At 51.5% G+C, this 11173-nt stretch overlaps 7 protein-coding genes across 7 annotated transcripts; 3 read left to right on the top strand and 4 right to left on the bottom strand.

The window, feature by feature from the left end:
- Positions 1–224: 224 nt before the first annotated feature.
- Positions 225–2003, bottom strand: EDD37DRAFT_677035 (uncharacterized protein; the record flags this gene model as incomplete). Its single annotated transcript, XM_062819593.1, has 2 exons — positions 225–1917; positions 1967–2003. 2 exons carry the CDS (start codon positions 2001–2003, stop codon positions 566–568), a joined length of 1389 nt encoding a protein of 462 aa, XP_062673080.1. The 3' UTR covers positions 225–565.
- A 1339-nt stretch (positions 2004–3342) lies between these two features.
- On the bottom strand, positions 3343–5511 carry EDD37DRAFT_254366 (prephenate dehydrogenase). Its single transcript, XM_062810721.1, has 5 exons — positions 5295–5511; positions 4868–4928; positions 3964–4821; positions 3780–3911; positions 3343–3632 (listed from the first exon to the last, which is right to left on the bottom strand). The coding sequence occupies exons 1-5, from the start codon at positions 5375–5377 to the stop codon at positions 3483–3485; spliced, it is 1284 nt and encodes a 427-aa protein (XP_062673081.1). The 5' UTR covers positions 5378–5511; the 3' UTR covers positions 3343–3482.
- Positions 5512–5559: 48 nt separating this feature from the next.
- Positions 5560–6468, top strand: EDD37DRAFT_254337 (30S ribosomal protein S11P). The gene is made up of 3 exons (XM_062810719.1): positions 5560–5804; positions 5861–5933; positions 6005–6468. The coding sequence occupies exons 1-3, from the start codon at positions 5735–5737 to the stop codon at positions 6315–6317; spliced, it is 456 nt and encodes a 151-aa protein (XP_062673082.1). The 5' UTR covers positions 5560–5734; the 3' UTR covers positions 6318–6468.
- A 150-nt stretch (positions 6469–6618) lies between these two features.
- On the top strand, positions 6619–7845 carry EDD37DRAFT_606021 (A1 cistron-splicing factor; the record flags this gene model as incomplete). Its single annotated transcript, XM_062814851.1, has 1 exon — positions 6619–7845. The coding sequence occupies one exon, from the start codon at positions 6619–6621 to the stop codon at positions 7843–7845; it is 1227 nt and encodes a 408-aa protein (XP_062673083.1).
- Positions 7846–7992: 147 nt separating this feature from the next.
- Positions 7993–8868, bottom strand: EDD37DRAFT_254362 (40S ribosomal protein S16). Its single transcript, XM_062810720.1, has 3 exons — positions 8681–8868; positions 8553–8624; positions 7993–8481 (listed from the first exon to the last, which is right to left on the bottom strand). The coding sequence occupies exons 1-3, from the start codon at positions 8747–8749 to the stop codon at positions 8191–8193; spliced, it is 432 nt and encodes a 143-aa protein (XP_062673084.1). The 5' UTR covers positions 8750–8868; the 3' UTR covers positions 7993–8190.
- EDD37DRAFT_254380 (50S ribosomal protein L13) lies at positions 8723–9738 on the top strand. Its single transcript, XM_062810722.1, has 2 exons — positions 8723–9104; positions 9157–9738. Exons 1-2 carry the CDS (start codon positions 9084–9086, stop codon positions 9646–9648), a joined length of 513 nt encoding a protein of 170 aa, XP_062673085.1. The 5' UTR covers positions 8723–9083; the 3' UTR covers positions 9649–9738.
- On the bottom strand, positions 9429–11036 carry EDD37DRAFT_254704 (uricase). The gene is made up of 3 exons (XM_062810724.1): positions 10649–11036; positions 9647–10596; positions 9429–9444 (listed from the first exon to the last, which is right to left on the bottom strand). Exons 1-2 carry the CDS (start codon positions 10783–10785, stop codon positions 9828–9830), a joined length of 906 nt encoding a protein of 301 aa, XP_062673086.1. The 5' UTR covers positions 10786–11036; the 3' UTR covers positions 9429–9444; positions 9647–9827.
- Between the last annotated feature and the right edge of the window lie 137 nt (positions 11037–11173).

An 11173-nucleotide genomic window follows, 5' to 3' on the forward strand; every position in this document is an offset into this window, starting at 1 on the left:
CAACATGGATCTGATTGCGTGGCCCATCAGACAGGAGCATCCCCTCACCTCCAAACTCTGTAATGCTCTCCAGAAAGACGTGGAGAGTATCGAGAGGTACCAGGTACGGGTCGACGCTCCGACAACGTGCATGGAGCCTGGCAAATAGCCGTGAGGAGTATTAGACTTGAGCCTCATATACCAGTCACCGGGACGTAACCTAAAGAGTCGATCGCTCGATTCCTCCGCATTTGGAGCCCCAGAAGTTGTAACTTATGGGGCAACAATTACTATTGACTTATATCCGCAAGAAGACGTTCTTGGAAACGTGATTATCAGTATGCATACTACTGTGTTCGGTAACAAGTGAGAATGTTCATTTTCTAGGGCGTTCAGTCATGTCCAACCTTCAACAAATTTCCCCCAATCCAATCCGCCAGCTCTGAACACCAACCAAGTCCAGGCCCAAGAAGTGTTTGTATGCTCGGCAACGAGCACACACAAAGAACCGTTTCGTAAATAGGAAACCGACTAGTTGCCATCCCTCCACGTCGCTAACCAATCTTCGCGCCGCAAAAAAGTTCGCTCAAGCTCTTGTATCAGCGGCACGGCTGTGCATCTCATAGCCCTGGGACTTGGGACGAATTGGCTTCTCCGTAACCGCACCTCTTGCAGCGTTTCTCCTCGCGGTAAAGGCTGGGGCAAAGGTAGCAACGGCAAAGTATAAGACGAAGATAGCAACGGCGACGGCGCTGTAGAGAATAACTGCGTAAGTTGGGGTCTCCTCACTTCCCACTTTTCCAGCTTGCATGAAACCAAGCCCACCATTGACGATACCAAGCAGGATCATAGCACGACCAACCCATCTGTGACCGTGGCCCATGGGGCTGCGAGTGCCGTTTTTGCGGAAATTGAGATGCTGAGCCAAACCCAATGCTGGCTGGATGATGACCATCCAGCCAACAACGATGAAGCCAATGACCTGGTGGTACTTGTCGATCTCGTCTAATTTGTTGGCGAGTCTGACACCCATTGCCAGACCGACGAGCATCAGGATGATGCTGACGACTTGCAGTGGAGCGTGGACGTGTCGGACCTTTTCGTTGTAGGGGAGGTAGAGGGTCAAAGCCGACAGAGGGAACAAGACCACGAAGACAAGAGGCATGAGAATGGCGTGTGCTGTTCTTGTCCCTTTGTTGGGGTCACTCTCGACTTCGTCTCCGGTAGAGGATGGGCTGGAGCTGGTCAGTGGGCTAGAGACGCCTGAGGTTGAGGTAGCGGTTGCACTTGAACTTGAAACGGAACCGGTGATGTCGGAACCCGGCGCGGTGGCAGCAGTACCGGTAGCGGTGGACGTGCCGGTAGTACCAGCTGCGGTAGTGGAGGGCGAGTCATCGGAAGACGCGACGAAAGGGTTCGATGAGCTACCGCCAGTACCCGTGGTCAAATCCAGTTTGAATTCTCCATTGTTGTCGTGCTGTGAGATGTCCGCACTGGTGCTAGTGGCATCGAGGGCATCTCCGGACTTGTAGGCGTATATCCATTTACTCGAGGAATCGGTTGGGTCCATGCTGCCACCACTCCAGCTCAAGCATGAGTCACATCGAATGTTGGCCACTAGCGACCCGTCTGACGCGATACCGGTCCCTTCAAGCACCGAAACTTGGGCGTCGCTGTTGTGCTCTGGTTCGACGTGACCAGTACCAAGTCTGGGTGACACCGTGACGTTGGAGGAGTCCGCCGCGTACACGACTAACATGTTGGCGCCCGACATCTGTGACCCTTGACCGAAACCGATCCATTGTGTACCACTCGGGGCGCTGATCTGAAGATAGATGGAACCACTGCCTGACGAGGCTGTGTCTGAAGGGACGTTCACGGATAGGCCATATCCTGAGCTGGAAAACGAAACAACATCTGTTGCTACTGAGGCAGCCACTATAAATGCGTTAGTCATGTCGCGTGCTTCGCGACGCAGAAGACGCACCAAGGGCGGCAGAGGCCAAAACTCTCCTGAGGACCATTTTGCGAAGGATGTCTCAGTCGACGGATGATGTTGGTACTGCGTATATGTCAGGTCTCTGGGGAAAGACTGATCTTGTTTCCTCCTTGACGGTGGTTCCTGAGACGGGTTTGAAAGAGGAGTCGTTGCAATGGAGCAAACACTTGAGGGTCAGATTAATAAATCCTCGGGGCAATTGGGCGGGCAGCGGTAGTTATCCCAGAACACGTCAAACCTTATCATCAGATTGCACCCCGGTATGCGCGTCGGAGTGGCTTGCCAAGGGGTATGGCGTCTCAGGGGGAGAGATACAAGCCATTGAAAATCACGGAAGCCCCTGTTCGAGAACTTGTTTGAGACTCAACTAGCTTCTGGCGTGTCGCACAAGCCAACCACCCATCAGGATGGAGTAGGTGGTACAGATACTGCAGTCGAAAAAAGAACAGTCTGCATCACAACACGCCGCAACAGCATGCAGAACGAAAAGCGCCGGAATCCTCATCGAACGGAGTGACCCCGGACGGCGAGGCTGGAGAGAAGGATGACAATCGAAAAATAGCATCAACCAGGGGCTGAGAAAGTCGGGGCGGAGGTCCGCCTAGACCAGATCTTCGTGTTTAAGGCATCAAGTGGCTTGTGAAATTTCCCGAAACATGGATAGTGCAAGGCTTAACCTCTAACAAAACCTGCATGTTACATCAGCATGATTGGTTCATCTGACATTGGTCAGATTGTTTGTGCACAATGCAGCCAGCCTTCCTGCTCACGGCAATGCCGATAAGTTGATCTGTATTCCGGTTGAACATTCAAGGCGTTCCTCGTCGTCATCAAGTTTGCCATCATATGCTATGGTATACTGTATAAGAAAGGCGCAGCATGATATTGAGCTCACGTAAACTCGCTGGCCCCTAATCTTCGATATTTGTTCACCGCGGCATTTCTCCTTGGGCAGGCGCAGCATCGCGGACGCGTTGGAGAGCAGTCTTGGCTCGACGACGTATCACAGATCTTGGTCCGTTTGCATTGGCTGCAAGAATGTTCTCCCCCCCAGTACTGGTGCACGAATGCGAATCCTCGAAGCTTATCTGCTAGACCTGTGGTACCGCCCGGTATTCCTTCCGATGGTATACAGGACTTCCATAGACGATTTAGGTATGGTGAACGATGATGGTCGTTCTTGGGAAATACGACGAGATCGTATTGCTGCTGCCTCCACAGCATCCTGAGTATTTTTGGCAGCCACAACGATGCCTAATTGTTCGTGCGATCTCAACCGGTATGCTTCGAACCTGGTGCATCAGGAACTTGACCGTCATAGCCACCAGGGATTCATGGATGCCAGCTGCCAAGTGGCCACACCATCGTAACACGCGATCCTGGTGGCAGTCGTGGGCTTCGTCAGCCCCAAGACTCACCGGGTCGTTTGGAATACGAGCCTCTCGAGAAGACATGCAACATTTTGTGCATGTCGACGCGGCCACCTTGAGACTCATAATGACCATCACTTCTTGGTCTTCGTCATGATTTCTTTGATCATCTCGTTGCCAAGTCTGACGGCGTCAGGAAATCTCGGCGCAAAGTATTGCTGTATACTTTCGAAACGACTCCGGTATGCCTCGAATGCGCCAAATGATACACATTCGGACCATGCCTATTCCATGATGTTAGCATGCTCAACCACTCTCCCACTGAAATGCAGCTTCAATCGTGCAGTGTGGACGCGGCTAGTTCAAATATCGAATCCTACAAAGTGGGGACGCTCTCTGCAGGACATAAAGCAACGCAGCAGTCGACTTACCCTGGCGGCAAAGGTGAATTCGAGATCATCCGACCGGAAGCTATGATCTTCTATCGCCGTGTTGATGACTTCATCAAGTAAGGTCTCATGTCGAAAAAGATATTCGGTGACGCCCAGCCATATGCGGAAAAGCTGCGACGAAGTCAGAAATAGAAACGACGCAGCATAGGATCCTGCCACTTACAGGTGTGGAGCAAATCATATGGTCGTAGGGTACAATCCCGAGCTTCCACCAGCAGTCAACAATAGCCAATAGGCTGAGGTGATTGTTGGGCGTTCTCTCCTTTGGCAGTCTTGACAAGGAGAATTTATCCAGCACTTCATCCCCGAGTAGAAGGTCTTGGTCGGTGGCATCCGAAGTGAAGACTGCGGCACCGGCGGTCTTGATTCTCTTGGTAAGCTCCTCACGATGACCACCAAGCATAAGTTTGTATAACTCCGTGACCGATTGAGCATATTGTCGAATCTGCTCCTTGGCTGCAGGATTGAGGATGGCGAGACCAGCATAGACATGCCATTTGTTGGCGTAGATGCGCAGGGTGATGTTGATTTTCACATTCTCTATGCCACCCACGTACCGGTCAATTTCCCATGGGAATTGTTGGTTCGCTGCCCATGCAGTTCCCATGCTCAAGAATGCGGCATGGGTAACGGCCTGGGTATCCGCCGTGATCCGGTCGTGCTTCTCTCCGGTAAGGAAAACCATCTTTGACTTGAGACAAGAGAGGATGCGGACACACAGATCGACACTCTCCTGTGAGGCTCGATGTTGGATGACGACAAGTGGCTGACCTGTAGGATCTACAGCAGGTCCGTGGAGAGAATGGCAAGACACAATTTCAACATCGCTAGGCAGATACTTCTCAAAGGCGGCCAATTCGGGAGCTTTACACGATGTCTGACCACCGACTATGGCACCAACCTTGGTGGATGGGCCATACTCGGCGACCACCTTGTCGATGATCTCGGCCTCGACGCTGTATATGATCCAGTGGCTGGCTCGGGAAACGAGATGTCCATTGGGCAAGATATTTATTCCAGTCTAATCTCGGTCAACCATGTTCATCATACTTGCGGACGACACAAACCTCATTTTCGAACTCCTTTTGGAGTGTCTGAAATTTGTCTGGTCGGTCGCAAGCATTGACTCTGCATGACACCCTATCAGTCCATGTACTATGTAAAGTCGCTTTCAACGCAAGCAAATCTATACGACAATTGTCAGTCCAAACCCTTCGCCAGAGTGAAATGGGAAAGGTAAAATCGTGATTGGAAAATCTTCAGACAAATAAAAATAAGGTAGCGAGGTTTTAACATCAGTGACGGCCGTCATGATAGAACGCAACACCAGAATGATGATGCAGTACCATGAGTGACCATGCTCGAGCCAAATGCACTCAGAGTCATCCTGAAAGAACAACGGGAAGGGAAGAGTAAAGAGGAACGTACCATGAGAGTTTCAGCGGCCTTTTACCAGCTGCTTCTACTCCAGGAGTGAACTGGACGGTGTCCTACCTCCATCCAGCCTGACAAAACCTCCTCGCATACATCCGCCCCATATCACCCATACCAATAATTCCTACCGCAACATCTTCCATGGCGGCTGAGAGTCACGCGTAACGCGACAAGCTCATTGGGAAGCTCGAGAATTCCAGTCTCCAAGGCTCAAAGACGAATCTGGAGCATGCCTTGACCAGCACCAGGCATCAAGGTTTGTCGTAACCAGCTCTGAGCAATCAATAAATGGACACGAAAGAAGACGAGAGGTCGAGCAGATGAAAAACGAAACTTTGTAGCGAGGTGCCAAGATTTGCAAACCAAATTAGGTTTAGTTCATTTTCTGCACACTGCGATATTTCGACTTTTGATGAAGCGGCCCAAATTATCTCCTTCTGCACGACCCAAACGACAATCCCTCAACACCACACTTGACTTCCAGTCGCCAAATTATCAAAATGGCTCCCAAGAAGAAGGTCGACCGTCCCGCCACCGAGAACGTCTCTCTGGGCCCTCAGGTCCGCGAAGGTAAATCGAGAAAAGCATGTTGTGCGGCCGGACGAAAATGCTAATTGATTCTCCAGGCGAACTCGTCTTCGGCGTTGCACGTATCTTCGCATCCTTCAACGACACCTTCGTCCATGTCACCGATCTCTCGTAAGTTCAAGAACACCGCCATAATGGCGCAAGGAAGAAAAAATTGGTCAGGCTAACATGGGTGATTCCAGTGGCCGCGAAACCATCTGCCGTGTGACTGGTGGTATGAAAGTCAAGGCCGACCGTGACGAGTCCTCTCCCTACGCCGCCATGTTGGCAGCCCAGGACGTCGCTGTGCGATGCAAGGAACTCGGCATCAACGCCCTCCACATCAAGATCCGAGCCACTGGAGGAAACGGCACCAAGACTCCCGGTCCAGGTGCCCAGTCCGCTCTGCGTGCCCTGGCCCGTTCAGGCATGAAGATTGGCAGAATCGAGGATGTCACTCCTACACCTTCCGACAGCACGAGACGCAAGGGTGGTCGTCGTGGTCGTCGTCTCTGAGCGATTCGCAGTGGAATCTTTCTCCGGGTCAAACTTTTTCCAGCCTTGGAATGTCATGGCGAGCCTCTGCGGAGTGCTCGAAACAAACAAAAATGGGATCTCATGGTCGTGGTGGTCACAAATACGCGAAGAACGGCATCTCCTTTTGCCTGGTCTTCAAAATACCGCAGTTACGCGCTGCTGCCTATGATGAAGCAGTATGATGTAGCCGGCGTGGAATAAACTACGAAAGTTCATGTATTTCTCCTCGTAAATCTGTTTTTTGGTCCCAACCTGCATCGCAACCTCGCCCAAACTTCTAATGGCATCCCAACTTGAGAACCCAACTGTCCTACTTCTCTCGTTGCCGCCCAAGACTTTCATTGGTTTAGACCTGTTGTCGTTCAACTCGTCGCCCAATTTTCAGGGCATCACGAATATTCCCGTTGGCCTGCACTTCCTGTACACAGGCACCGATGCATCGCTCTCGATCCGGCACGGCCGGTGGCTGAATGTAAGAAGGCAGTGTCTTGTTCTGCAATGGAACAGTGCGACCGAGAACCTCGACCTGCTCGAGCCCGACAGCCAGACTGCGCAGAGTGCGATCCGCTCAGTCTCGCGGCGGGGCCTTGTCGATTACACTGCCCTACAAGACGCAACATCTGATCTGTCCTCGCAGCAGCAGTCTGAGCAAGACGATCCGACCTCGCAACAGCATGATGACCACCGCGCCGAAAGCACAGATTGGCCCTCACTCACGTCCCATCTGACGTCCTCGCTACTCACACGACTGCTCTCCCCAGCATGGATCATATCGTCAATATCCACGGCTCCAGCCGATACAGAGCATATACCCGGCTTGTCGCATCTGGAAACCGACAATGCGCTGCGCCAGTCACCGCTAGATCTGCTGCCGATCAATCTGAAGCAAACATGGTCGGAAGGAGACATTGGGCGCACGAGGACGGATAGAGCAAGGGACCGCAGTTGGTATCTGGAGCAACTGGTCGACAATGTCACTCCATCTGGCGCAGACCGGACGGTGGGAGCGAAGCAGGTGCTTGGGGAGTTACAATTCTGTTTCCTTATGGTTCTTACGCTGGCGAACTACAGTTGCTTAGAGCAGTGGAAGAGGCTGCTCACGGTGATGTTCACGTGCCGAACAGCTTTGATCGAAATAGAGGCCTACTTTGTCGAGGCGGTGAAGGTGCTGAGGATGCAGGCGAGGCATATCGAAGATGTCGATGGAGGACTGTTCGAAATGAGGGATGAAAGTGCGAGTTCGTGGTTGCGATCAGTATGGGGCAAGTTCAGGGCTTTGGTCGATGAAACGTTCACAGAAGATACAAGCGGAGGGCAAGCCCTGAAAGCTGAGATTGAAGCTCTGCAAAAGTTCTTCGAAGAGAAATATGGCTGGCAAAGCGAACGAGACACACTGCGACGGGGAATGCTGGAGTTGGAGGACGGCGAACGGATCGAAGTCAGTATGCAAGGAGTCGATGAGGACGAAGAAAAAGGGGAATATGCGCCTCTCATCGTAGACACCTGAACGAGCAATGGATCCCCGTCAACAAGGCAATCGTGGTAGGTGTGCTTCGAAAGGCTTCGCCGTAGCATGTAGAAGAATCTCGTGTTTTGAACATGAATTGTATTCCTTCGCTTTTCAAGCAGACTCTTGAGATGTACTGCATCTCGAGCAATTGGCGCCGATTCGATCCTGCAAGGTCCCAAATACCATCATTGGAGACCAGGAACGCTCCATTTCCATGCTGCATAATCTCGGCGAGGCTGACCATCGATATCCTTCAGGCATCGTTCTGATCTAACCTGCCGCAAGAACCATATGCGATCCACCACACACAACCCATACCAACCACAACCATCGCCGTATCTTTTAACGGTAAGACTTTTGGTATCTGGCTCTGGCACCTGGACCACCGAACTTCTTGGGCTCGCATCGTCTGTTGTCGGCAACGAGGAGTGTGCGGTCGTATTGTACAAGGGCTTGCTTCAGTTGGTTCTTGGTGTATTCATCGACATATTTCTGGTAGTAAGCGACAATTGACTTGGAAATGGCCTGTCGAATGGCGTAGATTTGAGAAGTGTGACCACCACCGGTAACTCGGACACGGATGTCGACCTCAGAGAACTTGTCGAGTCCAACGATCAAAAGAGGCTCGTAGACCTAAATCGCGCAAAACATGTAAGAACTTGTCCATCACTGCTGCATTGCCCATTGTGCGTATCGGAGCGTACCTTGAATCGGAGAATCTCAGGTTGAACGAGGGAGAGAGGTCGGCCGTTGACCTTGATAAGGCCTTTTCCCTTCTACACAGACTCATCAGTGTCTCTTCCTAACAATTGATTTCCCCTTCAATTCGTACCTTGCAATGGGCGACAGCGGTTGCCGTCTTCTTCTTGCCGAAGCACTGCACACTCTGAGGAGCCGACATGATGGATGGGCGGCTGTTGACAGAGTCGGATGCAGTTGTATCGTTGCTGAAAGTCGTCTACTGTGCAATCGCAAGTCGTTGGTGTGGGAAAGAACTGACTGCGAAAAGTGCGGGCTTGGCAAGAACGAAGTGAACTAATCCCAAAGGTGTACTGGAGGACCCACTTTTACTTTCCGGAGCTCAATCGCGGAAGTCGCAGTCCTTCGAACACCAGATTCTCTCCTCGAGCCATTCATCTACTCTACAACGCCAATCATCCAGCGCAAGGTGCACCCAGCGAGCGGGAGACAGAAAGTGGCCGCAGTCGCCCATGCGAAGATAGCCCTGAGTCGCCATGTCGCAAACTGTGGGCAAGGTATGTTTGACAACCGCCGACAAAGCCTCAGTAAATCTAATGACCATGGCAGACTCGCCTTGCCTACTCTCGGACATGGCACTACGTTGATGTCGGCAGCGACAGTCGCTCTCTTGGAAGACTCGCATCGTCTATAGCGGTCTTTTTGATGGGCAAGCAGAAGCCGATATGGAATCCTTCAACAGATTGCGGAGACTACGTTGTCGCAGTCGGTTGCCACGATTTGCACGTCACCGGGAAGAAACGAGAACAGAAACAGTATTATACGCACAACACGCGGCCTGGAAGCCTGAAGCAGATGAGCATGGAGAGCATGATTGCGAAATGGGGCGGAGGAGAAGTCTTGAAGAAAGCTGTGAGAGGAATGTTGCCGAAAAACAGACTGAGGGATAAGAGACTGGCACGGTTAAAAGTTTTCGAAGGTACCGCCCATCCCTACAAGCAAAATATTGTCCAGTTCGCCGGAAAGCCATATACCCAAGGGCGTGTTATGGAGGCAATTCAAGCGGCAAAACCGGAATCGAGTCAACAGAGTCAATTATGATCAATCTTCTTTATCCCCACATGTCTGGCGTTGGAGCGAAATAAATGGGAAAGGCGGATGTATGAGTATCATTTTGGTATTATCTACAATTGTCTAAACAGACATGTACATGGACCAGTTTCAGCCAAAAACTCCCATATATGCGTTATTCATGAAATGAGGCCCACACGGCGTGCGCCTCATAGTTTGGATTTGGTGTTGTCACGAGAGACGGTGCATTTGATCAGACCGTTGGGGTCGGATTGTGGTGCATAGACCTCGGCATCCTTGCCGGTGTTCTTCAGTCCATGATGCCAGCTCAAGTCAATCTCGAAATAGTGCTTGTTTGGTAGCGAATAGTCGACAGCATTGACCAAAGGCTGAGCTGCGAGAATCTCTTGACACATCTTGTACATGGTGTTTTGCACACTGGGGCTGGATTCTGTTGCGAAAAGGCGGAAAGTGACCTCCCTAGCCTTGGTCCATGTGGCATCGAATCTCTCAGTCTCCTTCTTGACAGCGTCAAGGCTGGGGAACGACCACTTCCAGCCGGCATCCACTGATGTGCTCAAGATGCGGTCGTAAACATCTGGAAGAGTGGTGAAGTCGTCGCGCACGAAGTGGTGGAACTCAGAGCCAGTGCTCTTCAGCACGAGAAGGTCCGAGATACCGGATCGGATCTCGATGCCCTTTCCTTCGTAGATGTCTGCTTGCACCACTCTCTTTTCATTGCTATCGCGGAAGAAGGAATGCGGGTGAGGCTTTCCGTCAACGAGCATTCGGGTCCATCTGTGCTGAACAACGCTGATGTGCGCGGAGTGGATATGCTGGTACTTGTTGACGAAGTGGGATCCCAGAATGGCAGCAAATCGCTCAGGAGGGTGGACTGGGTTCTGCTTGGCCGTGATGTAGGTGGTGTTCTTCATAGTGTCGGTTGCAACCACAACACTGTTGTCTGCTGCCGTGTATCTGGTTGAATGTTAGGAGTAAACATGCTTGCGAAGGTGGAAGAGTGACTTACGATACATCAATCTCTCCTTCAAGCAGGACGCAGACTGTCATCTCATAGACAGTGTGTGTCTTGGTAGCTTCATCCTTTTCCACCTTGTAGACGCGGATGTTGTCCTTGCCATAGCGTGCTGCTGAGAGGTAGCCCATTTTACTTGTTGTTGAGTGTTAAGAGGCTGTTATAGAGGGTATGGTAAAGCGACGGCTTGTACTATGTCTTGCAGGTAGGCTGATGTTGCTGGATTGAATGATCTGTGACAATAGATTGCGACGAGGGCTTGCGCAAGGACTATATAATGAATCAAGGTTCCTTATCAGAGGGGCACGCCGTGGAAAGGAAATTTCAAGCAGCGGCTTTCGCCAATTGCACTGACACAACAGCTGCAAGATCTGGTAAAAGTGCTGATCAAGACCCTGTCTACAACCATATTCAGATGTGTCTTTCGAAGGCGATTGGCTCATCGTGCAATCTGCGCACTGGGAGCTGCGCGGTCGTACACGCATTGGTATGACGGAGCTCGCCGAAGGCCTTTTGCTC

The sequence above is a fragment of the Exophiala viscosa genome (assembly GCF_022695815.1).
Source record: "Exophiala viscosa unplaced genomic scaffold EDD37scaffold_2, whole genome shotgun sequence".
Lineage (NCBI taxonomy): Eukaryota > Fungi > Ascomycota > Eurotiomycetes > Chaetothyriales > Herpotrichiellaceae > Exophiala > Exophiala viscosa.

Excerpts from the sequence above, each read along its gene's own strand:
- EDD37DRAFT_254366 (XM_062810721.1), bottom strand. The coding sequence starts at position 5,377 with ATGGAAGATGTTGCGGTAGGAATTATTGGTATGGGTGATATGGGGCGG. Across the intron at positions 3,912-3,963 it reads ATATGATTTGCTCCACACCT|CTTTTCCGCATATGGCTGGG; the intron begins GTAAGTGGCAGG and ends ACTTCGTCGCAG. Across the intron at positions 3,633-3,779 it reads AATTCACCTTTGCCGCCAGG|GCATGGTCCGAATGTGTATC; the intron begins GTAAGTCGACTG and ends ATCATGGAATAG.
- EDD37DRAFT_254337 (XM_062810719.1), top strand. The coding sequence starts at position 5,735 with ATGGCTCCCAAGAAGAAGGTCGACCGTCCCGCCACCGAGAACGTCTCT. Across the intron at positions 5,805-5,860 it reads GGGCCCTCAGGTCCGCGAAG|GCGAACTCGTCTTCGGCGTT; the intron begins GTAAATCGAGAA and ends TTGATTCTCCAG. Across the intron at positions 5,934-6,004 it reads GTCCATGTCACCGATCTCTC|TGGCCGCGAAACCATCTGCC; the intron begins GTAAGTTCAAGA and ends GGGTGATTCCAG.
- EDD37DRAFT_254362 (XM_062810720.1), bottom strand. The coding sequence starts at position 8,749 with ATGTCGGCTCCTCAGAGTGTGCAGTGCTTCGGCAAGAAGAAGACGGCA. Across the intron at positions 8,625-8,680 it reads CCGCTGTCGCCCATTGCAAG|AAGGGAAAAGGCCTTATCAA; the intron begins GTACGAATTGAA and ends GAGTCTGTGTAG. Across the intron at positions 8,482-8,552 it reads CTGAGATTCTCCGATTCAAG|GTCTACGAGCCTCTTTTGAT; the intron begins GTACGCTCCGAT and ends TGCGCGATTTAG.
- EDD37DRAFT_254380 (XM_062810722.1), top strand. The coding sequence starts at position 9,084 with ATGTCGCAAACTGTGGGCAAG. Across the intron at positions 9,105-9,156 it reads TGTCGCAAACTGTGGGCAAG|ACTCGCCTTGCCTACTCTCG; the intron begins GTATGTTTGACA and ends TGACCATGGCAG.
- EDD37DRAFT_254704 (XM_062810724.1), bottom strand. The coding sequence starts at position 10,785 with ATGGGCTACCTCTCAGCAGCACGCTATGGCAAGGACAACATCCGCGTC. Across the intron at positions 10,597-10,648 it reads GAAGGAGAGATTGATGTATC|ATACACGGCAGCAGACAACA; the intron begins GTAAGTCACTCT and ends ACATTCAACCAG.